Here is a 26,163-nt window from a genome sequence, read left to right on the forward strand (position 1 = left end):
CAGCTGGATTACAGGTGCTCGCCAACATGTCCAGCTAATTTTTGTTTTTCCAGTAGAGATGGGGTTTCACCATGTTGGCCAGGCTAGTCTCGAACTCCTGACCTCGTGATCTGCCCACCTTGGCCTCCCAAAGTGCTGGGATTACAGGCGTGAGCCACCACATCCAGCCTACAGTGCTCTTTTAAGAGGGACTCAGCAGTCAGGGGAGATGGCAATGCGATGATGACTGAGTGTCTTAGTCTTTTTTGTATTGCTATGCAATATCTGAGGCTGGGTAATTTATAAAGAGCAGGTTTATTTGTTAGAGTTCTGGAGGCTGGGAAGGTCAAGATCAAGGGGCCTGCTTCTGGTGAGGGTCTTCTTGCTGTGTCATCCCATGATGGAAGGTATCACATCAAGAGAGAAAGGGGGCTGAACTCATTCCTTTTATTAGGAACCCATCCTCATGATAATTAACCCTCTGCTGAGATAACATCATTAATCTATTAATGAGGGCAGATCTTTCATGACCTAATCTCCTCTTAAAGGTCCCACCTCTCAACACTGTTGCATTGGGGATTAAATTTCCAACACATGAACTTTGGGGGACACATTCAAACCATAGCACTGTGCAGAGATTGGAGTGATATGCTTTAAAAATGGAGGAAAGGGCCACAATCCAGGGTATATAGGTAACCACTAAAAGCAGAAAAAGGCAAGAAAACGGGTTTTCCCTTCAGAACCTCCTGAAGGAATCAGTCCTTTACAACTTGACTTTAGCCAAGTGAAACTGATTTGAGGCTTCTGAACTATAGAACAATAAGATATTAAGTCTGTGTTGTTGTAAGCCAATCAGTTCGTGGTAATTTGTTACAGCAGCCATAGAAAACTAATTGACTCACCAATGGGAGAAATCAGCTGCTGATTGAAGGTTACCAAACATCTACTTCCTTTCCTAATGTCACTTTAATTTTATCTTGGAGGAATTCTTTTCCCTACCCCATTAAGTTATGGGAGATGGGGCCAGGCATGGTGGCTTAGCAATCCCAGCACTTTGGGAGGCTGAGGCGGGTGGATCACTTGAAGTCTGGAGTTTGAGACTAGCCTGGACAACATAGTGAAACCACACCTTTACTAAAAATACAAAAATTAGCCAGGTGTGGTTGTGGGCACCTGTAATCCCAGCTACTCCAGAGGCTGTGGCATGAGAATTGCTTGAACCTAGGAGGCAGAGGTTGCAGTGAGCTGAGATCGCACCACTGCACTCCAGCTTGTGTGACAGAGTGAGACTCCATCTCAAAAAAAAAAAAATGTTATGGGAGAGGATGGTAAAGCTAAGTATCTTTTGCACCTACTCCCCAGCCCCACCACTGCAGAAGCTGAAGGGGTTCCTAGAGGCTTCTTCTGCCATGGAGCTGTTCCCACTGGCCCCTAGCTAGAGGTAGGTAGGACTTTGAAACATGAACAAATGGAGCTGGGATGGCAATGGCGGGAACAATATTGTGCTAATCTGAACTCTGCACTTCCTAACTTTGGCTCTTGGTAAATTACCTCAAATTGCTGAGCCTTTGTTTCCATATTTATAAAATGGGTGCGGTAAGAGTACCAACCTCTTCTATGCTCTTTGGAGGAGGCAGGTCCATTAGGTACCTGGCATGTGGTAGGGGATTCATGAATGTTGGCTTCTATCATTAAGGGTGGGGGAGCCACATAAGTAGCCAGAGGGAGTCATAGAAAGTTCTTGAGCCAGAGAAGTAAGATAATCTTTTCAGCTTTTTGTGCAGCATAAAAGGCGGGTAATTTTCTTGCCTTTGACCAAGGAAATTTGGGACGTGCCAGGCCTGGGGTGAATGGTGGGAACCCAAGTAGAGGGATATTTCTCATTGACTGAATTAACTGTGATTCCATTTTGCGGAGCAGCCAGGTTGCTTCATGGTGGACCTGCTGCATGCCTACATGATGGTGCCGTGGATAGCTCCTGTTTGTGCCAGCCTTGTATCTGATACCTCCTGTGGTAATTGCATCCCTATTTTTCAGAAGGAAGCATCCCTCCTCCCACTTTCTGGTTTTCCCCATGTCCTTCTGGAGGGGATGACCCCAACCGCTTCCTGAAGGGGCTTCATGAAAGCCAGGTCTGGCCAGGCTGGATGTGGTGGTTGGCTCAGGCAGGGGCATGTGGCCCAAACGGGTCCAGTGAAAGTCAGTCCTGGGACTTTGGCTGGAACTATTGGGGAACAGCCTCTGCTTTCTTGCACAGATGTGAGTTAGGAGCTGCTCAGGCCACTATGTGGAAAGAATTGCTTGAGAATGAAGTAATCAAAGGGAAGCAAGCACTGAGAGATTAGAGAGACTTATCTTGCATAAGTGCCTGTATCCAGCTATGCCTGAAGTGAGGTACCACCCCAGGCCTTTTCAGCCATGCTATCAGTTTTGTTCCTTTTTTCTGTTTTACTCTTGGTGGAGTTATTTTTTTTTCCTTGTTACTTGAATAAGAAAAATACCAAACTAGAAGGCTGGGTGCAGTGGCTCACGCCTGTAATCCCAGTACTTTGGGAGGCCAAGGCAGCTGGATCACGGGGTCAGGAGTTTGAGATCAGCCTGACCAACATGGTGAAATCCTGTCTCTACTAAAAATACAAAAAAATTAGCCAGGCGTGGTGGTGCGTGACTTTAATCCCAGCTACTCAGGAGGCTGAGGCAAGAGAATTGCTTGCATCTGGGAGGCGGAGGTTGCAGTGAGCTGAGATCGTGCCACTGCACTCCAGCCTAGGTGACAGCAAGACTCCATCTCAAAAAAAAACAAAAACAAAAACAACAAAACAAAAAAAAACCAGACTAGTAAATGCAACCATTTACAAATCCCAAGAGACTCTTGAAGATTCTTTTTGTTAGTAGGGAAAACATTCTCCATTTTTCTGCCAACTTTAGGGTTTTCAGAGAAGTCTGGGGGAGAGAAAGGAAAGCAAAGAGGTGGGAAGAAAGAGTCCTTGCAGCCCCAAGTTGGGCGAACTCCTCCCAGCTACTTATACCACAGGGTTTTCGGAGCAGAGCCCCTTTCATTAAACTTTTAGGATTCTTGGATGGATAGGGTGGGAATTACACCAGTGAAACTCAGCTTTTTGTGTGCCAGGCATTGGGCCCTGGGATATGCAGTCATGTGTTGTATAATGACATTTTAGTCAATGACAAACCACATGTAAGTCAGTGGTACCATAAGACGATTATGGAGCTGAAAAATTCCTATTGCTTAGTGACATAGCCATTGTAATGTTAGGGTAATGCATTTCTGTGTTTCTGGTGATGCTGGTGTAAACAAATCTGTGCTGCCAGTTCTATAGAAGCATAGCATGTACAATTACATACAATATATAATACTTGATAATGAACAACTATGTTACTGGTTTATTTTATTTTTTTGAGACGGAGTCTTGCTCTGTCGCACAGGCTGGAGTGCAGTGGCGCGATCTTGGCTCACTGCAACTTCTGCCTCACAGGTTGAAGCGATTCTTCTGCCTCAGCCTCCTGAGTAGCAGGGAATACAGGCACCCACCACCACGGCCAGCTAATCTTTGTATTTTTAGCAGAGATGGGGTTTCACCACACTGCCCAGGCTGGTCTCAAACTCCTGACCTCAAATGATCTGCCCACCTCAGCCACCTGAAGTGCTGGGATTACCCACATGAGACGCTGTGCCCAGCCCTGGTGTATTTAGTGTTTTTCATAATTTTAGAATGTATGTCTTCTACTTACATTAAAAAATAGTTAACTATAAAACAGCCTCAGGCAGGTCCTTCAGGAAGTATTCTGGAAGAAGAAGGCATTGTTATCACAGGAGATGACATCTCCGTGCATGTAATTGCCCAGGCGGGAGTGCAGTGGCACGATCTCGGCTCACTGCAACCTCCGCCTCCTAGGTTCAAGCGATTCTCCTGCGTCAGTCTCCTGAGTAGCTGGGATTACACGTGCACACCACCATGCCTGGCTAAGTTTTGTATTTTTAGTAGAGATGAGGGTTTCACCACGTTGGCCAGGATGGTCTTGAACTCCTGACCTCAAATGATCTGCCTGCCTCGGCCTCCCAAAGTGCTGGGATTACAGGCGTGAGACACCACGACTGGCAAAATTTTTAAGATACATTTCAGTAAACTAAGGTTAATTTATTGAAGAAAAGCTTTAAAAAATTTTGGTGTAGCCTAAGCATATGGTGTTTATAAAGTCTACAGTAGTGTACAGTAAGGTCCTATGCCTTCACACTCATTGACTCATCCACAGCATCTTCCAGTCCTGCAAGCTCCTTTCGTGGTAAGTGCCCTATACAGGAGTACCATTTTAAATTCTCTTATACTCTATTCTTACTGTACCTTCTCTATGTTCAGGTACACAAGTACTTACATTGTGTTACAACTGCTTATGGTACATTCAGTGAAGTATCAGGCGGTACAGGTGTGTAGCCTAGGAGCAATAGGCCATACTGCCTAGGTGTTTAGTAGGCTATACAAGGCTATACAAGGTTTGTGTAAATGCACTTTGCTGTTTGCACAATGCTGCAATCACCTAAGGAGGCATTTCTCAGAACCATCCCGTGATTAAGAGAGGCATGATCGTACAGTCATCATCTCCCTGAAAGCTCAGTCAACCCTGTGCAGTGCTACTGCCACACTCCCCTTTTGCACATGTAGAAATCAAGGATCTTTGGCTCCTCTGAGTGACTTGTTCAAGGTTTCTCAGTTTCCAAGAGATGGAGGTGGGACTTGAATTGAGATTTCCCTTTCTTGAGAACCTGTGGTCCTTAACCATTAAAACCACGTAAGAGGTCTTCTCTCTTGATCACTACCTACTAAGTGCTAGGCGCGGTGCTGAGGCGTTCTCTTGATGATGATATTGAGTCTTTAGATTTCGGAGAAACAGGCCAAGCGCGCTGGCTCACGCCTGTAATCTCAGCACTTTGGGAGGCCAAGGCGGGAAGATCACGAGGTCAGGAGATGGAGACCATCCTAGCTATCACGGTGAAACCCCACCTCTACTAAAAATACAAAAATCAGCAGGTGGTGGCGGGCGCCTGTAGTCTCAGCTGCTCGGGAGGCTGAGGCAGGAGAATGGCGTGAACCCGGGAGGTGGAGCTTGCAGTGAGCCGAGATCGCGCCACAGCACTCCAGCCTCGGTGACAGAGCGAGATTGTCTCAAAAAAAAAAAAAAAAAAAAAAAAAAAAAGATTTAGGAGAAACAAGTCCCGAAGCCCTGATCCTAACACGCAAGGGTTAGTGGAGATGTGGGACTTCAACTCAGCTTCTCCGTTGAGTCTGGCTGTCTCCGGGACGCAGGCACCTGCTTGCACACCTCCACGGTGGCGATCCCGCCCCCTTAGTAGCGTCCTTAGCTCGGCACTTCTTACAGGGAAGTTCCTCTTGGCCCAGACCCTCGTCCTAGGCCCCGCGTGGTGGGGGAAGCGAAAGGGGCAGTGTGGGGAAGTGGCCGAAGGGTCGGGTCCGGGGTGGTCTGCAGAGAGGCAGGCGGCGGTGCGGAGCCGGGAACCACGCGCTCACCCGCGGAGTCCGACGGGCCCGGCGGGGGTGGGCGAGACACTGGGAACAGCGGCCAGCTCCAGAGGGCGCGAGGCGGGGCGCGCGGGGAGGGAGGGGGGCGCGGCGAACGCGCGCGTGCGCAGTTCGTGTGTGGGCCCGCGGGAGCGCGCGCGGTTGGCGGGCAGTGAGGGTCGCCTCGGCGGCGAGCAGCACGGCGGGAACATGGCGCGCGGAACTGGCGCGCGCGCCTAGCTGGCGGGACCGTTAGCTCGAGGCGGACGCGGCCCGGACCCGGTGGATATGGAGCAGTCGTCGCTGCCGGCGCCCAAGCCGACCCAAGGGCCCACCGCCGCAAGGAGCTGAAGGAGGCGGGAGCCCCAGTCGCCGCGGGCGTCGGCGCCGGTGAGTACGTGAGGGCCTGGGGCCGGGAGACTTTCTTTGTGAAACTCCGGCGGTGGGAGCCGGGCCGGGCCTCAGCGGCTGAGGAGTGCCTGTGAGGCGGAAGGCGTCTCGCAGTCCGGGTTCCATCCCAGCCGCTAGCCGTCAGGCGGCGGGACCTGGTCCGCCGCCTGCCTGCCTCAGTTTCCACGGGAGTGTGTGCGGGTGAGGGTGTGTATGGGTGTTGGCCTGCGCACACCGGAGGGGGGGTCGGTATACTGTCAGCGCCTAATGTGCGCGGCGCCTCCCCCCTCCCCCCAGTCCCCGTGGGGCGGAACCTGGGGACTGGAGTCCACCGGAGCAGTAGGCGGCACCCGCGGGGAGACAGGTGTCCGCGCAGCCCGGGAGGCTCAGGTGCTACCTTTCCCTGGTGGGGTTTGTGAGGAGTGAGCTCTTCGTTCCCGGAGGCGAGCAAGTCTGTCGGTGGCCCATCACAGAGCGCTGTTTTGGAAAGCGTTCCACCCACCTCAGCTTCGTGCTGTGTTTGGGCCACTAGTCAGGGGGAAGGATGCTGAGCGACATGGACTTTAGAGGTGGGGCTCCCGCTGGACGGGATGGGTCTGGGCTCTCGAGCTTACCCCCACCCTTTCCTCCCAAACCCGTTAGAGCGTAGGAATCATTGGGAGCACCTGATAAAAATGCCACGGATTGTGGCTCACCTAAGCAGGGAAGCCGATTTGGAACTTAAACAAGTTCCCAAGTTGTGATCAGTCGAGCTTGGCAAGCACTGTTTTAGAGAGTAGGCTTCCCGCAAGCAGGAGCCGGTTTTGTGTATACCTCACCATGGCATCTTGGTACCTGGCATGGTGCCTGGCACACGGTAGATGATCAGAAAATATCTGTAGAAAGTCTAAATTATTAGGGAGAGTGCAGCATAGGAGTTCTTGAGACATTTTCAGGAGCTTCTTGAGATTAATATCTGTCAGATTTGTTTTACAGTATATTTTTCTCAGCTCCCAACTTTTGTGGTTTTTAATGCCATGTTTTCAGTATGTTCTAGGCAAAAGCAGGGTATATGTTGCTTAGTATACACTATCGACTAGGCCGGTTGTGGTGGCTCACTCCTGTAATCTCAGCACTTTGGGAGGCAGATTGCTTGAGCCCAGGGGCTTGAGGCTGTAGTGAGCCAAGGAGTTAGAGACCAGTGTGGGAAACATAGCGAGGCTCGTCTCCGCAAAAATTAGCTGGGTGTGGTAACGTGCACTTGCAGTCCCAGCTACTCTGGAGGCTGAGGTGGGAGGATCGCTTGAGCTCAGGAAGTACAAGTTGCAGTGAGCCAAGGTTGTGCCACTGCATTCCATCCTGGATAACACAGCGAAACCCAGTCTCTGAAATAAGTAAATAAATACATAAATGATTATGTATACTCCAGCTAGGTTAAAATTAATTCTGAATCAAAATTCTAAATTAAAATATGCATGTTTCTTTGTCTTCATCATTTGAGAACACTAGGCTTTTAGGATTTCATTCCGTTGAGGCAGGTAAATATCTACATTTTTGACAAAGCAAATATGAATTACTGTTAATTCAAGAAAGGTGGGAATTTGCTTAAATCTGAGTATTTGTAGTCTTTGTGACTTTTTTAAATTTTAAATTTAAATTTTCTTTTTTTTTTCTTTTTTTTTTGAGATAGAGTCTCACTCTGTCGTCCAGGCTGGAGTGCAGTAGCACAATCTCAGGTCACTACAACCTCCACCTCCCGAATTCAAACGATTCCCCTGCCTCAGCCTCTGGTGTAGCTGGCATTACAAGTGTGTGCCACCACGCCCAGCTAATTTATGTATTTTTAGTAGAGAGGAGGTTTCACTGTTGCCCAGGCTGGTCCCAAACTCCTTGACCTCAAGTGATCTGCCCACCTTGGCCTCCCAAAGTGCTGGGATTACAGGTGTGAGCCACAGCACCTGGCCTTATTTTTATTTTTTTGAGACAGACTCTCAGTCTGTCGCCCAGGTTGGAGTGCTGTGGCATGATCTCCACTCACTGCAACCTCCACCTCCCAGATTCCAGCGATTCTAATGCCTCAGCCTCCTGAGTAGCTGGGGTTACTAGACCCGGGTAATTTTTGTTGTATTTTTTTAGTAGAGACTGGGTTTCCCTATGTTGGCCAGGCTGCTCTGGAACTCCTGGCCTCTAGTGATCCACCTGCCTCGTCCTCCCAAAGTGCTGGAATTACAGGCATGAGCCACTGCCCCAGCCAATCTTTGTGATATTTTGAAATTGACGTTTATATTTTGTTCAGAGTCAAAGCTAAAATAGAATTGTTTGAAAATTAATATTTCAGGAACTATTTTTTAATTAAGTTGAATTTTATTTTATTAGTTTCATTTCAGTAGCGTTTTAACCTAAAAATATATATATATACATATATATGTGTATATATATATATATATATATTTTTTTTTTTTTCCTAAGACGGAGTCTTGCTCTGTCACCCAGGCTGGAGTGCAGTGGAATGATCTTGGCCTCACTGCAGCCTCCACCCTCCCGGCTCAAGCAATTCTCCTGCCTCAGCCTCCCAAGTAGCTGGAACTACAGGTGCCCACCACTACACCTGGCTAATTTTTATATTTTTAGTAGAGATGGGGTTTCACCATGTTGTCCAGGCTGGTTTTGAACTCCTGATCTCAAATGATCTGCCCTCCTTGGCCTCCCAAAGTGCTGGGATTACAGGCGTGAGCCCCCGTGCCTGGCCTAAAAAATATTTTTAAAGACAGGATCTAGCTATGTTGCCTCAGCTGGTCTTGAACTCCCAGTCTTGGCCTCAAGTGATCCTTCTTCCTCAGCCTTCTGAATAGCTGGAAGCACAGCTGTGAGCCAGCACGCATGGCTTTTTTTAATTTCTAATAAAAAAGTTAATAGAGTTTCTTGTTTCACTGGACAAAATATGCATATATAGGAAGGAAAGACTTTTGGACTTGAGATTGCGCTGAAGAAGAAAAATGGAAAAATTAAGCATTTTAGTCTCTCAGTGTGTTATTTTTGTAGCTTATACAGATATGTCTTTTTAAAGTGTCTTTAAAAAGCTTTATTGAGATAAAGATAAATGAGATAAATTCACCTACCATGAAATCAACCCCTTGAGTGCAGAATTTTGTGGTTTATAATATGTTCACAGAATCGCACAAACAAGACAGGTATCTAGATACTTTCAGACCATTTTCATCAGTCCACAAGAAATCCCATAACCATTAGCAGTCATCCTTATTCCCTTTTCCCCTAGTCCCTGGCAATAACTAGCTTACTTTCTGTCTCTGAGTTTAGCTGTTCTGGAGGTTTCACAGAATGAAATCTTACTACATATGGTCTTTTGTGATTGACTTATTTCACTTGGCACAGTGTTTTCAAGGTTTATCCATGCTGTAGCGTATATCAACACTTCATTCTTTTTTAATGCTGAGTAATCTTTTGAATGGATATATCATATTTTATCAGTTCCTCTGTTGATAGGCACTTGAGTTTTTTTTCCAATTTTTGGCTATTATGCACAATGCTGCTGTGAACATTTGTGTACAAATTTTAGTGTGGATGTATATTTTCATTTCCCTTGGGTATATCCCTAAGGAATACACTATCTGGGTCATATGATAATTGTTTAAGACTACAGGCACGTGCCACCACACCTGGCAAATATTTAAAAATTTTTTGTAGATAAAGGGTCTCGCTATTTTGCCCAGGCTGATCTTGAACTCCTGGCCTCAAGAGATCCTCTCACCTCAGCCTCCCAGAAAGTGTTAGCATTACAGATGTGAGTCATTGCACCTATAAAAGAGGCTCATACCTCTTTTTATGTATTTTTTTTTTTTGAGACAGGCTTTCACTCTGTTGCCCAGGCTGGAGTGCAGTGGTGGGATCACAGCTCACTGCAGCCTGGACCTCTCTCCATATGATTCTAGCTGTGGGTGTCTTTCCTGTAGTTTTTATTATGTTGTGGTATGTTTCTTCTGTACCCGTTTCTTTGAGGATTAATAGCATGAAGGGATGTTGAATTTCATCAAATGCTTTTTCAGTTTCAGTTGACATGATCATACTGTTTTTGTTGTTTATTTGGTTGATATGATGTATCACATTGTATGTTGAGTGACCCTTGCATCCCAGGGATACATCCCACTTGATCATGATGAATTATCTTTTTAATGTTTTACTGAATTTGATTCACTGGTATTTCATTGAGGATTTTTGCATCAGTATTAGAGGTACTGGCCTGTAGTTTCCTTCTTTGATGCCTTTGTCTGATTTTGGTATCACAGTAATAATGGTCTCATAGAATAAGTTTGGAAGTATTCCCTCCTGTTTTTCAAAATAGTTTGAGTAGGATTTGTACTAGGTCATTAAATTGTTTGGTGTGAAGCCATCAGCAGTGAAGACATCAGTTCCTGGGCTTTTCTTTACTGGGAGACTTTTTCTGATGGCTTCAATCTCATTACTTGTTTCCACTCTGTTCTGGTCTTGGATGTTTTCATTGTTCAACCTAGGTAGGTTGTATGCATCTAGGAATTTTCCAATTTCTACTAGGCTTTCCAATTTATTGGCATATAATAGCCAGTTATGATCCTTTGAATTTCTGAAGTATTAGTTGTAATGTCTCCCTTTTTTAATCTGTTGATTTTATTTATTTGAATCTTGTCTCTTTTTTCTTAGTTAGCCTGGTTAAAAGTTTGTCAATTTTGTTTTGCTTTCCAGAAAACCAACTTTTCATTTCATCTTGTGTGTTTTTCCTTTCAATTTTATTTCTGCTACGATCTTATTCATTTTTCTTATTTTTGGTTTAGTTTGTTCTTACTTTACTAGTTATTTAAGATGTATTGTTTATTTGAAGTTTTTCTTTTGTTTGGATGGTAGGCACTTATAGCTGTAAATCTCTGCCTTTGTACTGCTTTCTGCATAACAAGTTTTGGTATACTGTGTTTTCGTTACCCTTTGTTTCATGAAATTTTTGAATTTCTGTCTTAGTATCTTCATTGACCTGCTAGTCATTTATTCAGGAGGGTAGTGTTTAACTTCCATGTGATTGTATTGTTTCCAAAATTACTCTTCTTATTGATATCTAGTTTTATTCCTTTGTAGTCAAAGAAGATGGCCATGGAGACAGCAGTGTGGTCAGAGTGGTAGGAGCTGGCCATCGGCGAGAGCTGCTCCATGTCTGGCTGCTGGGTGCTAGAGCCTGTGGCCCACTGGCTTGCCTCACTGTGGTTGGTGGTGGCGGTGACAGAGACTGCAGCATGACCAGAGTGGTAGGACAGGGGCTATCCAGGGCTGCACCTTTCACAGTGTGGGGTGGGTTGGGGGCGCTATCCAGGGTGTCATTGCCTGCATTAGGGGTACTGGTTGGTAGCACTGTACAGGGCTGCACTTCCCATGGCAGGGAGGGTGGGTTATGGGCACTTTCTGGGGCTGCAATGCCCATGGAGGAGGACAGGTTAGGGCACTATCAGGTATATGCTACTGGTGGCATTGGGGGATGGAGGTGGGGGGGCTATTGAGGGCAGGACTAGCCGTGGAGCGGGGGCGAGTTTGGTGCTATCAGGGGCTGCACTGCTGGCAGTGGTCAGCAGAGTTGGCATCCAAGGAAGGAGTGGTTCTCCTCTCCCTGACTCCACACTCCAGAGGGCGACCCACTCTTGGTCATACTGGAAGGCGGCAGGCACGCAGCGTTTGCGTGGGAATCCTGAGCACGGCAGAGCCCCCACACCCACCATGGTTCCTGGGCCTGTGCACTCTGGGTCTGTGCCTCAGAGGCTGCCAGGCACCCCTGGGGACACCACGGGGGACAGGGCCCTGTGTGTGGAGGCGTCTGGAACAGGAATTGGCACCTGGGTGCGGAGGGCTGGCTGGGTCTGAATTTTTCTGCTTCTCCTGCTCCCCGAGGAGTGCAGCCCCAGTGGGCCCAATGGTTCCTGTGGAGTGGGGAGCTGGGTGCTGTGGTGTCTCCAGCACCCACCCCAGACCCCAGTTCCTGGCCAGCTTGGGCCAAAAGGAGAGGCTGGACTTTGGAGGGTGGGTGTGAGTGCCTTTGCTGAAACTGGCCCCTGCCACCCAGTGGCCAGCATGACAAGTTGAGGCTCTAACCTTTCCACCCCTCACATCTTCCTCTAGGCTTTTCTGGCTTTGCCCACCCAACTGCTCCGTGCCAGGAGGAGGAGGAGACACCTAGAGCCTGCGACACCACGACTTGCCTCACTGTGGGTGGGTGGCAGCGACAGAGACTGCAGTGCACCAGAGCGGTAGGAGAGCGGCCGCGCTAGGAGGGCAGGCGGCTGCAGCCAGGGTTGGGGGTCAGGCTTACAGCGATGGATGGGCTGCAGCAGTGGCCAGGTGGTAGGAGCCTTGTAGGGCAGGCTGGTGCATTGGCAATGGGCCTGGCTTTGCCCTGCATTGCCCTGTACCTGCCCTACTGTTACATGGACTGTCTCGGCCCTGTCCTGCTCTGGTCCCATCCTGACCCTGTCTTGGCCCTGTGCTACCCTGTCCCTGCCCTGGTCTTGCCCTGGCACTGGCCCTGCCCTGAACCGGCACTGGCCCTGCCCTGAACCTGCACTGGCCTGACCTTGGCTCTGGCCCTACTCCTTGTCCTGACCCTGGTCATGTCATGGCACTGGCCCTGCCAGTGGTCATGGTCCTACTCCTGTTCTGGCCCTGACCTGGCCTTGGACATGTCCTGGTCTTGCTTTGGTCCATCCCTGCCCTGGCCCTACCATGGGCCTGCCTTTTCTGCCCTCTCCTGGCACTGACCTTGCCCTGTCATGGCCCAGTGGTGCCATTGCCCTGCCTTACCCTGCACTGGTTGTGCCTCGGCCCCGCTTGGTGCTGGCCACTCCCTGGACCTGCCCAGACCCTGCCTCGACTTTTGCCCTGCCCTCACTACGACCTGGCCCTGGCCCTAGCCCTGGTCCTGCCATATCCCTGGCCCTGCCCCTGCTGCTGCCCTGGCCCTGGCCTGGAACCTGGTCCTGTCAAGGACCTGCCCTGACTCTGCCATGGCCCTGACCCTGCTCTGCCTTGTTCCTGGCCCTGACCCTTTCCTGGCTCTGCACTGGCCTTTCCCTGGCCCTGAGCTGGCAGTGGTCTGCCCCTGATCTGGCCATCGCCCTGCCCTGCTGTGCTCTGGATGTGTCATCACCCTGCCCTGGCCCTACTCTGCCTTTGACCCTGCCCTGGCCTTACCTTGGCCCTCACCCTAGTCTTCGCTAGGCCCTGCTCTGGAGCTGCCCCTAGCACAGACCTGGCCCTGACCCTGGCCCTGGTCTTTGTCCTGCCATAGCCCTGGCCCTGAATTGGATTTGGAGGTGTCCTGGCCCCGGCGTAACATGGCTCTGCATTGGCCTGTCCCTGCCCTGCCCCTACCATTGCCTTGCCCTGCTCTGCCCTGTCCCAGTACTGACCCGGCCATGCTATTTCCCTGCCCTACCCTGCCTTGGCTGTGCCCTGGCTCAGTTCTGGCCCTGGCCCCGGCCCTGCCCTGGACATGTTCTGACACTGCCTCAGCCTTGGCACTAGCCTGGCTCTTTCTTGGCATCAGTCCTGCTCTCTCTGTGGACCGACTGTTGTCCTGTCCTCTGCTGGCCATACCATGCCCTGCCCTGCCCTGACTCAGCCCTGGCTCAGCCCTGGCCCAGCCTTGGCCTTGGCATTGCCCCTGGTCCTGCCATATTTCTTGCCCTGTCCCTACCCTGGCCTTGGCCCTGACCCTTACCTTGCTCTGGCCCTGCCCTTGCCCTAACACAGCCCCTGGCCCTGCCCTGGACCTGTCCTGGCCCTGGCCCTGGCCCTTCCCTGCTTGAGACCTTGCCCTCGTTCTCCTCTGGCCCTGACCCTGAAATGCCTGGCCCTACCCTGGCCTTGCACTGCTCTGGCCCTTGCCCTGACTCTGGTCCTGTCACTGGCCTAGCCCCAGCCCTGTTGCTGGTCTTACCATGGCCCAGACCCTGCCCTGACACTGTCCTGGATCCTGGCTGTGCCAAGATCCTGCACTGTCCTTGCCCTTGTTTTTCTCCTGCCCCAAACCTGGTCCTGCCCAGGCCCTGGCCCTGGCCCTCCCCTGGCTGTTCCCTGGCCCTGCCCAGGTCTTGGCACTGGCCTGGCCCTGCCCTGCCTTGGCCCTATGCTTTCCTGGCCCTGCCTTGACAGCCCTGGTCCTGCCTTGGCCCTAGCCTGGCTTTGACCCTGCCCTGGCCCTACCTTGGCCTTCATCCTAGCCTTACCTGGGCACTGTGTTGTACGTGGCCATAGCACAGACCTGGCTGTGGCCCTGGCCCTGCCATGTCCCTGCCCCAGACCCTAGCCCTGCCAGGTACCTGTCCTGGCCCTGCTCTGGGCCTGGCTTTGTCCCTGGTTCTTAGATGACCCTGGCCCTGCCCCTGCCCTTGTCCTTGCCCTGGCACTGGCCTTGGACATGTCCGTGGTCCTAACCCTGGCCCTGACCTGGAGCTGCCACTGTCTTGGCCCTGCCGTGGCTCTGGCCCTGCCCCGGCCCTGGCCCTGCCCCGGCCCCAGCCATAGACCTGCCCTGGTTGGTCGTGCCCTACCTTAACCCTGTGCTACCCTGGACCTACTCCACCCTGCCCTGGCCCTGCCCTCCCTTTGGCCGTGCCCTGACCCCGCCTTGGCCCTCACACTGGCCCTAGCACATACCTAGTCCTATCTGTGGCGTTGGCCTGGCATTGACCCCTGCTCCTGACCCTGCTCCTGCCATGGCCCTGGCCCTGCCAATGACCCTGACAGCCCTGGCCCTGTCTTGGCCCTGGCCCTGAACTAGCCCTGCCCTGACCCTGGCCCTGAATTGGATTTGCAGGTGTCTTGTCCCTGATTTAACCTGGCCCTACCATGGCCCTGTCCCTCTCCTGGCTTTGTCCTGGTCTTATGCTGACCCTGACCCAGACCTTGGCCCTGCCCCAGCCTTGTCCTTGACCTGGCCATGGCCCTGCCTCTGCCCTGGACCAGCGCTGTCACTGGCATGGACCCTGGCCCTAGCCCTTTGCTACTTAAGGCCATACCCTGTCCCAGCCCTGGTCCTGACCCTGTCCTGGCCCTAATTTGGCCTGGCTCTACCCTGGCTTGCTATTCTGGCCCTAGCCCTGACCCTGTCCCTGTCCCTGTCCTGGCCCTAGCCCCATTGCTGGTCCTGCCATGGCTCTTATCCTGACATTGCCCTTTCCTGGTCCTGGCCCTGACCCTGTCCCAGCCCTGTTCTGGCCCTGGTCTGAACCCTGGCCCTGCAATGGACCCTCCTTGGTCCTACCCAGACCCTGGTTCTGGCCCTACCTCTGCCCTGGCCATACCTTTGCCCTGGCCTGGACCCCGGTACTGGTCCTTGTCCTGCCCCAGCCGTGGCCCTGGCCCCGCCCCACCTGTGCCCTGTTCTATCCTGGGCTGGTCCTGCCATGGCCTGGTCTTGCCATTGCCCTGCCCTAGCCTGCCCTGCTTGTGCCCTAGATCTGCCCCGGCCTTTGCCCCTGTCTTGGTTCCAGCCTTGACACAGCCCTGGACCTTCCCTGACCTTGCCTCAGCCCTGGCACTACCCTGGCCTTGGCTTGGCATTTGCCCTACTCTCTCTATGGCCTGGCTCTGGTCCTGCCCTGCTCTGCTCTTGTTCTGTCCTGGCACAGCCCTGGCCCTGCCATATCACTGGCTCTGGTCCTGCCCTTATGCAGGCCTGACCCTGCCCCTGCCTTGGCTTTGGCCTGGACCTTGGCCGTACAGTGACCCTGCCATGACCCTTTCCTGGCCCGGCCTGGAACTTGGCCCTGCCAAGGACTCACCCTGGCTCTGTCATGGCCCTGGCCCTTTCCTGGATTTGGATGTTTCCTGTCCCTTATTTGCCCCGGCCCTTCCCTGGCTCTGCCATACCCCTTCTCTGGGGTAAGGCCAGGGTCAGGACCAGGGTAGGGCCATGGTAAGGCCTGAAGATGGGAAGGGCTGGGGCAGCGGCAGGACCAGGGAAGGGTCAGGGCCAGTGATGTGGTAGGACTAGGGGCAGAGCCGGCACTAGGGCTGAGCCGGGGCAGAGCAGGAGAGATTACATTAGGCTATTACATAAAATTTTTATTTTAGATTTTTAAGATAACTATAGTAGTGGTAATAATGTCTATACTATGTTGTTTGTAATAGTAATAATGTTTGCAGTAAATAATCACTAAATTCTAATACTATCTTTGCTTCCAGTAGTGTTCTATGAGTACAATTTTATCAATATGTAAATATGTGAGGCATTGATTCTCACAATAATTCTATGTGCTAGGTACTTAAAGCATCCCCATTTTCCAAATGTAGGAAACAGGCATAAAGAAGTTAAATACTTGGCCAGATTACTCCTGTAATCCCAGCACTTTGGGAGGCCAAGGCAGGCAAATGGCTTGAGCTCAGGAGTTTGGAACCAGCCTGGGCAACATTGTGAAACCCCATCTCTACTAAAAATGCACAAAAAGAGCTGATTTAAGTTTCTTGTAGGATTCTGGTTATAAAACACTGGTCAAACACACAGGGCATGGATAGGGCAGGGCCGGGGACAAGGTCAAGTCAGGAAGGGGCCAGGGCCAAGGCAGGGCCAGAGCTGGACTTGGAGGTGTCCTGGTCTGATTTGCCCTGTCCCAACGTTGGCCCAGCCCTGCTCTGGCACTTCCTGTCATGCCCTGTGCCTGGTCTGAGCATTGGCCCTGGCCCTGTCCTGCTTCTGGCCCTGCCCCAGAGTTGACCAGGCACTGCCATGGCCCAGTCCTGCCTTGCCCTGCCCTCTTCTGCCCTGGTGCTGCCATGGCCCTGCTTGGGCCCTAGCTCTGCCTCGACTCTGGACCTGCCCTGACTCTGCTCAGCCCTGGATCTACCCTGACTCTGCCTTGGTGTTGCCCTCCCATCTCTATGGCCTGGCTCTGGCCCTGCCTTGCACAGGCCATGCTCTGCCCTGCATGTCCCAGCCTGGGCCCAGCCCTTGCCCTACCATATTTCTGATGCCAGCCGTACCCTTGTTCTGGCCTTGACCCTGCCGTGGCACTCTCCTGGCCCTTCCTTGGTCCTGCCCTGCCCTTCCATGCCCTGGCCATTCCCTCACCCTGCACTGGTCCTGCCCTGCCCTGGCAGTGCCTTGGCCCTGGCCCTGCCTTCTCCCTGGCCTTGCCCTTTCCCTGCCCTGGCCTGACCCCAGGCTTACCGAGTCCATGAAATGACCCTGGACCTGCCTTGCCATCATCTGTCCTGGCCCTGTATTGTCCCCACCATGCTCTGGTCCAGCGCTTACCCTGGCCCTGTTGCTAGTCCTGCCACTGCTATGGCCCTGCCCTGTTTTTGGCCATGACCTGTGCTACCCTAGCCCTGCCCCGCCTTGGCCTTGGCCCTACCGTGGCCTTTTCCTACCCTGGCCTGGCCGTATACTGGCCATTTCTACCCTGGCCTTGCCCTTCCCTGGTCTTGCCCTGCCCTGGCCTTGCCCTGCCCTGGCCTTGGCTTTGCCTTATCCTGGTCCTGGTTCTGCCCTGGCCCTGCCCTTTCTCTGGATCCTCTCTGGTTCTGCCTTCTCCCTGGCCCTGCCCTTGCTCTGGCCCTGTTCCTGGCTCAGCCTTGACCCTGGCCCTGGCCCTGACAATCCCCAGGCCCCACACTGGCCATGCTTGGCCCTGGCCCCTCCTTTGGCCCTGCCCTGGCCCTGTGCTATCTTAGTACAGGGCCTTGGCCTTGGTCCTGTGCTATCTTAGTCCTGCCCTGGCCCTGAACTTGCCCTGGCCCTACCCTCACCCTACACTGGCCCTGCCCTACCCTGGCCTTGCCCTGACCTGGCCCTGCCTTTGGCCTGCCCTGGCTCTGGTTCTGCCCTGGCCTTGCCCTTGCCCTGGACCCTCCCTGGCCATGTTTTTACTGTGGTCCTTCTGTGGCCTTGCCCTTGCCCTTTCCCCTTTCTGGTCCTGCCATGTTTCTGGCCCTGCCCTGTCCATGTCCTGGACCTGACTCTGGCCCTGGACCTCCCCGTCCCTGCCCTGCCATACCCTGGCCCGTTCCTTGCTCTACACTGACCCTGCCCTGCCTTGGCCCTGTGCTACCCTAGCCCTGCCCTGGCCTTCTGCTGGCCCTGATCATGCCATGGCCCTGGCCCTGCCATGTCCCTGCCCTGGCCCTGGTTCTGCCCTACTTCTGGCCCTGGTCCTCTTATGTCCCTGGCTGTGACCCTGCCCCTGGTTTTTCTCTGGCCATGACCCTGCCCCGGTTCTGTCCTATCCCTGGCCCTGTCTCAGTTCTGTCCTAGCCCTGGCCTTTCACAGTACTTTATGCTTAGTAAGGGCTCCATAGTGTCTGTGAGTTGAATGTTGTGTTCATAGTATCTGCCAAAACAGAAAGAAAAAAAAACAAAATCTGAAGATGAGAAGTTAAAGCTTTGTATATAATATGCCTTGAATTGTAAGTGCTTGTTATTAGTTGTATTACATGTAGGTCATGGTTTTGTACACATAACTCCAAACCATTGATACTGTTAAAAGAATATATGAATATATGAAAGAATATATAAACATAAGAATGTATGAGTATCTAATGACCTCTCCAAATTAATTTTTATTTTTAGCTCTATGAGATTTTTCTCAGTGTAACAAATGTTTATTTCTATGTAATTAAGGGCATATTTCCTGTACAGAATATTCATATTACTTAATTGAAAATTATATAATGCAAAAATATAATACTATTTTTAGGCCAGGCATGGTGGCTCATACCTGTAATCCCAACATTTTGAGAGGCCAAGTTTGGAGAATCATTTGAGTCCAGGAGTTGACCAGCCTGGGCAACATATTGAGACCTTTTCTTTATTAAGTAAATAAATAAGTAAATAAATAGGATGGGCACTGTGGCTCATATCTGTAATCCCAGCATTTTGGGTTGCGAAGGCAGGAGGATTGCTTGAGCCCAGGAGTTTGAGACCAGCCTGGGCAGCATAGCAAGACTCCATCTCTACAAATAATAAAATATTAACCAGGTGTGGTGGTGCGCACCTGGGGTCCCAGCTACCTGGGAGGCTAAGGTGGGAGGTTTGCTTGAGGCTGCAGTGAACTGTGAATGCACCACTGCATTCCAGCCTAGGCCACAGAACAGGACCTTGTCTACCAATAAATAAGTAAAAATATAAATAAAAATAAGTAAAAAGAAATATAAGTAAATATAAATACATATAAATATAAAAATGAATACATGAAAACAAACAATTTTTAAATTTAAAATCACTGAGGGCATCCTATCCATTTCATTTCATGATTCCATTACATCATTTCACTTAGATGAAATGATAAGATTACTTGAGATGAGATGAAATGATGAGATGAAATGATGAGATGAAATTTTGAGATGAAATGGTGAGTAGAAATGATGAGATGAAATGATGAGACAAAATGACAAAATTGAAATTGAAAGGAGATGAGATGAGATGAAATGAGATGATGGATGAAATGATGAGATGAAACGAGATGAAATGATGAGAAGAAATGAGATGAAATGAAATGAAATAATGAAATGAAATGATATGAAATAATGAAATTGAGATGAGATGAGATGATATAATGAGATAAAATGAGATGAAATGAGATGAACGATAAGATGAAATGATGAAATAAGATGAGATGATAAGACAAAATGATGAGATGAAATGATGAGATGAAATGAGATGAAAAATGATGAGATGAAAAATGAGATGAAATAATGAAATGAGATGAAATGAAATGAAATAATGAAAGGAAATTATAAAATGTAATGATGAAATAATGAAATGGCAATGATGAGATGAGATGAAATGATGAGATGAGATGAAATGATGAGATGAAATGAGATTAAATGATGAGATGAGATGTGATGAAATGAGATGAAATGATGACATGATATGATGACATGAAATCAGATGAAATAATGAGATGAAATGAGATTAAATGATGAGATGAGATGAAATGAGATGAGATGAAATGACATAATGAAATGAAATAATGAAATGAAATGATGAAATGGAATAATGAAATGGAAATGATGAGATGAGATGCAACGAGTTGAAATGAGATGAAATGAGATGAAATGATGAGATGAAAAGATGAGATGAGACGAGATGTGATGAAATGACATGAAATGACATAAAATGAGATGAAATAAGATGTAATGATGAAATGAGATGAAATGATGAGATGAGATGAAATGAAATGGTGAGATAAAATGATGATATGAAATGATGATATGAAATGAAATGAATGATGAGATGAAATGATGAGATGAAATGATGAGATGAACTGATGAGATGAAATGAAATGAAATAATGAGATGAAATGATATGAAATAATGAAATAAAATGAAATTGAAATAAAATTGAAATGAGATGAGATGAAATGATAAGATGAAATGATGAAATAAAATGATGAAATGATGAGATGTGATGAGATGAAATGATGAGATGACATGACATGAAATAATGAAATGAAATAATGAAATGAAATTGAGATGAGAAGATACGAGATGAGATGAAATGAGATGAAATGATGATAAGATGAAATGAGTTGATGAGATGATGAGATGAAATGATGAGATGAAAAGATGAGATGAAATGATGAGATGAAATGATGGGATGAAATTAGATGAAATGAAATTAGATGAAATATAATGAGATGAAATGAAATGACATAATGAAATGAAAAAATGAAATGAAATAATGAAATGAGGTGAAATTAAATGAGATGATGAAATTAAATGATGAAATGAAATAATGAAATGGAAATGAAATGGAAATGAAATGGAAATGATGAGATGAATGATGAGATGCAATGATGAGATGAAATGATGAAATGATGAGATGAGATGAGATGTAATGATGAGATGTAATGAAATGAGATGAAATGAATGAGATGAAATGAAATAATGAAATTGAATTGAGATGAGATGAAATGATGAGATAAAATGACATGAAATAAATGATGAGATAAAATGATGAAATGAGATGAGATGAAATGTTGAGATGAAATGAGATTAAATGATGAGATTAAATGATGAGATGAGATGTGATGAAATGAGATGAAATGACAACATGATATGACGACATGAAATCAGATGAAATAATGAGATGAAATGAGATGAAATGATGAGATGAGATGAAATGAGATGAGATGAAATGAGATGAGATGAAATGTGATGAGATGAAATGTGATGAGATGAAATGACATAATGAAATGAAATAAATGAAATGATGAAATTGAATAATGAAATGGAAATGATGAGATGAGATGCAATGAGTTGAAATGATGAGATGAAATGAGATGAAATGATGAGATGAAAAGATGAGATGAGACGAGATGTGATGAAATGATGACATGAAATGACATAAAATGAGATGAAATAAGATGTAATGATGAAATGAGATAAAATGATGAGATGAAATGAAATGGTGAGATAAAATGATGATATGAAATGATGATATGAAATGAGATGAATGATGAGATGAAATGATGAGATAGGAGATGATGAGATGAAATGATGAGATGAAATGATGAGATGAAATAATGAGATGAAATGATATGAAATAATGAAATAAAATGAAATTGAAATAAAATTGAAATGAGATGAAATGAAATGATAAGATGAAATGATGAAATAAAATGATGAAATGATGAGATGTGATGAGATGAAATGACATGAAATAATGAAATGAAATAATGAAATTGAAATGAGATGAGAAGATACGAGATGAGATGAAATGAGATAAAATGATGAAATGATAAGATGAAATGAGTTGATGAGATGATGAGATGAAATGATGAGATGAAAAGATGAGATTAAATGAGATGAAATGATGAGATGAAATTAGATGAAATGTAATGAGATGAAATGAAATGACATAATGAAATGAAAAAATGAAATGAAATAATGAAATGAGGTGAAATTAAATGAGATGATGAAATTAAATGATGAAATGAAATAATGAAATGGAAATGAAATGGAAATGATGAGATGAGATGAATGATGAGATGTAATGATGAGATGAAATGATGAAATGATGAGATGAGTTGAGATGTAATGATGAGATGTAATGAAATGAGATGAAATAAGAAATGATGAGATGAAATGATGAAATGCTGAGGTGAGATGAGATGAAACGAGATGAAATGAGATGAAAGGATGAGATGAAATGATGAGATGAGATGAAATGAGATGAGGTGAGATGAGATGAAATGAGATGAAATGATGAAATGATGAGATGAGATGAGAAGAAATGATGAGATGAAATGAGGTAAGATGAGATGAAATGATGAGATGAGATGAAATGAAATAAAGTGAAATGAAATGAAATAATGAAATTGAGATGAGACGAAATGAGTTAAACTGATGAGATGAAATGATGAGAAGAAATGAGATGAAATGATGAAATGATGAGATGAGATGATGAGATGAAATGATGAGATGAAAAATGATGAGATAAAAATGATGAGATGAAATGATGAGATGAATTGAAATGAGATGAAATGAAATAATGAAATGAGATGAAATGATGAAATGATATTGAAATGAAATTGAAAGATGAGATGAGATGAAACGATGAAATGTTGAAATGATGAAATGAAGAGATGTGGTGAGATGAAATGATGAGCTGAAATGATGAGACAAAATGAAATGAAATGAGATTAAATGAGATGAAAAATGAGATGAAAAATGATGAGATGAAATGATGAGATGAAATGAGATGAGATGAATTGAGATGAGATGAGATGAAATAATGAAATTAGGTGAAATAATGAAATGAGATGAAATAATGAAATGAAATTGAAATGAGATGAGAAGAAATGATGAGATGAAATGTTGAAATGAAAGGAGGAAATGATGAGATGAGGAGATGAAATGATGAGATGAAATGAATTGAGATGAAATGATGAGATGAAAAATGATATGAAAAATGATGAGATGAAATGAGATGATATGAAGTGACATAATGAAATAAATGAAATTAGATGAAATTAAATGAAATAGTGAAATGAAATAATGAAAATGAAATGGAAATGAGTTGAGATTTGATGAAATGATGAGATGATATGATGAGATGAGATGAGATGAAATGATGAGATGAAATGATGAAATGAGATGAAATGATGAGATGAAATGATGAGGTGAAGTGATGCACTGTCACATGTGTGTCTATCCTTTTTCCCAACCAACAAAAATTATAATTCATTTTAATTTTATTATTTAAGAATATTCTTAAGAGTTGAAGGAAAAATAATATCTACATTATGGGTTACAATCTAAGTATAAATAATACATAAATATATTAAAACTTACAAAGAATATGTTTTGGAATCAAATATACCATGCTTCTGTGATGACAGTTATTTCATGCTGGTTGTCACAATTTTACATGAAAAACTAATGAAAAAATGTTTTTAACTGTTTCTAAAAATAAGTTTCCAAAAGAGTTTTACATTCGAAATATGAAAAAGATGTCTTTGCATTCCTTAATCTGATGAGATTTTCACACTCTGCACGTGATAATTGTTAGATTTTTATTGTGTTGATAAATTGTATATCAAATAAAAAATGTTATTACCTCTTAAATTAGGATTTTTAGGTGATATAGGCAGAAAGGAAGGCAAGTTTTTATAACTTTGTCTAAATGAACTTTCTAAAGGCCTGAGTATTAAAAGATAACGTCTATAAATCACAATGTATATATTACTGTATGACCTAGGACCAATCAAAACCGTTACCTCTGATAACATTATATTGTGCCCAATATAAAATAGATATAATAATACCTCAAACTTAAATCCAGGCATTGTCATTGAATATCTTAAGAATATGCAGCAAAGGTGCTTTTAAAAATACAAGCTAGTGATTGTACTAAATTTGTAAATCACATAGGATAGTGGGTCATTTTAAGAATATTAGTTATTTCAATCTATAAACGTGGATGTCTTTCCTTTTTTGTGTTTTCTTTAATTTCTTTCATTAATATTTGTCATTTTTGTTGTAGAAATCTTTTACTTCCTTGGTTAAATTTATTTCTAAGTACATTTTTGTAGCTATTGTAAAAGGAATTGCTTTCTTAATTTCTTGTTTCAGCTAGTTTACTATCAATATATAGAAATGCTACTGATGTTTGTATGTTGATTTATATCCTGCAACTTTATTAATTTCATGTATCACCCTAAGAAGCTTTTGGTAGCATCTTATTTTTTTCCGTGTATAAGATCACATTGTCTTTAAACAAGGACAATTTGACTGTCTCCTTTCCAATTCAGATATCCTTTATTTCTTTCTCTCACCTAATTGTCCTGGCTAAGACTTTCACTATGTGAAATAGGATTGGTGAAAATAGGCATCTTTTTCTTGTTACAGTAAAATCTTTTTCTTGTTCACGGTAAAATCTTTCACCTTTTCCACACTCAGTATGATCTTAGCTGTAGATTTGTCCTTTATGTCCTTCTGTGTTAAGGCATATATTTTCTATACTAAATTGTTAAGAGGTTTCTTGTCATGTAAGAATATTTAATTTTGCCAAATGCTTTTATTGTGTTTATTAATTTGATCATATGGTTTTCAGTATATATCCAAAGGAAAGAAAATCAGTATATCGAAGAGTTACCTGCACCTGCATGTTTATTACAACACTATTCACAATAGCCAAGATATGGAATCAACAAAAGTGTCCATCAACAGATGAATGGATAAAGAAATGTGACATACATATATAATGGAATATTATTTAGTCATAATAAAGAACAAAATCCTGTTATTTGTGGCAACAAGGATGCAAGTGGAGGGCATTATGTTAGGTGAAATAAGCCTGGCATAGAAACATAAACACCACATAACTACGTGTTCTCACTTATGTATGGAAGCTAAAATTTTTAATCTCGTAGAAGTAGATAGTAGAGTTTTGGTTACCATATCCTGGAAAGAGTAGGAGAAAGAAGAGTATAAGAAAAATGTGGTTAATACATACAAAATTACAGCTGGAGAGAAGGAAGAAGTTCTAGTTCTCTACAGCACTGTTGGGTGACTGTAGTTAACGGGAATTTATTGTGTGTTTTCAAATAACTAAAATAAAAGATTTTGAATATTCTCACTGCAAAGAAATAATACATGATTTAGGTAATGGATATGATAATGACTGTGACTTGATCTTTATGCATTGCATAAATATATCAAAGTATCACTCTGTACCCCATAACATGTACATTTATTATATGTCAAAGTAAATTTAAAAGAGAAAAAATGAGGTAAAGTTAAATGTACAGAATTTAATTACTTTTTCTTCTATAAAACCCAAGAGTCAGTACCAAGAAGAGTCAATTTATTAGTTTTCTAAAATAAAAAAAATCGAAGTCGCCAAAAAAGAGCAATATCCAAGAAAACATTGAAAATGAAACACAACATTTAGTAAAAATAGAAAACTTGGGCACTGTATCACCCTGTTCCTAGATACCGATTTACTGATAGCAATTTAAATAGAATTTTATTCTATCTAATTCGTTTATACTCCCAGAGTTCGAAATTACATTTTACCTACAATAAATGAGATAACACTTGCAAATTATATGGTACTCTGCCTAACACACGTTAATAACTCAATACATGTTAGCAATAAACTTTTAGCATAGTAGTCAAAGTATTAATTTCTCACATTGCAAAGTTCCTTCAAAGACATGAATACAACCTTTCTAATGACTCCTTGTTCATCAGGATACCTCTTCAAATTATTCTATTTGTTTCATTCAGTATATTATCTGTGTATACCGATATGGTATTACACTCTTTTTTTTTTTTTTTTTTTGAGATGGAATCTCATTCTGTTACTGATGCTGGAGTGAGGTGGCATGATCTCGATTCACTGCAACCTCCACCTCCGAGGTTCAAGCGATTCTCCTGTCTCAGCCCCCCAAGTAGCTAGGACTACAGGTGCACACCACCATGCCTGGCTAATTTTTGTATTTTTAGTACAGTCAGAGTTTCACCCTGTTGCCCAGGCTGGTCTCGAACTCCTGACCTCAGGTGATCCACCCACCATGGTCTCCCAAAGCGCTGGGATTACAGGCATAAGCCACCGCACCCAGCCTGATATTGCACTCTTGGATTTTGAACACTGAATATCTTTTTGAAAGATTACACCTCTTTACCTCTGTGCTTCAGAAATTCTTTTCCTTCAAGTGTTCTAAGAGTCTAATGAAGAATGAAGTCATGTTTTATCACTTTTGTCCTTAAAGATTTCAGACATGCTGAAACTGATTGAAGTATC

The 26,163-nt window shown here is 45.5% G+C and overlaps 1 protein-coding gene and 1 pseudogene across 1 annotated transcript in view; both read left to right on the forward strand.

The window, feature by feature from the left end:
- Positions 1-5,246: 5,246 nt before the first annotated feature.
- The window catches only part of LOC134808712 (uncharacterized), a 33,059-nt gene continuing 12,142 nt past the window's right edge, over positions 5,247-26,163 (forward strand). The window contains exons 1-4 of the mRNA XM_063796331.1: positions 5,247-5,643; positions 5,691-5,903; positions 11,004-11,170; positions 12,033-12,160. Of these exons, the coding sequence (XP_063652401.1) occupies positions 5,247-5,643; positions 5,691-5,903; positions 11,004-11,170; positions 12,033-12,160 (905 nt within the window). The remainder of the gene's footprint in view (positions 5,644-5,690; positions 5,904-11,003; positions 11,171-12,032; positions 12,161-26,163) is intronic.
- LOC107972608 (uncharacterized) lies at positions 16,768-17,690 on the forward strand (annotated as a pseudogene).

This window comes from Pan troglodytes, chromosome 18, assembly GCF_028858775.2.
Source record: "Pan troglodytes isolate AG18354 chromosome 18, NHGRI_mPanTro3-v2.0_pri, whole genome shotgun sequence".
NCBI classification, from domain to species: domain Eukaryota; kingdom Metazoa; phylum Chordata; class Mammalia; order Primates; family Hominidae; genus Pan; species Pan troglodytes.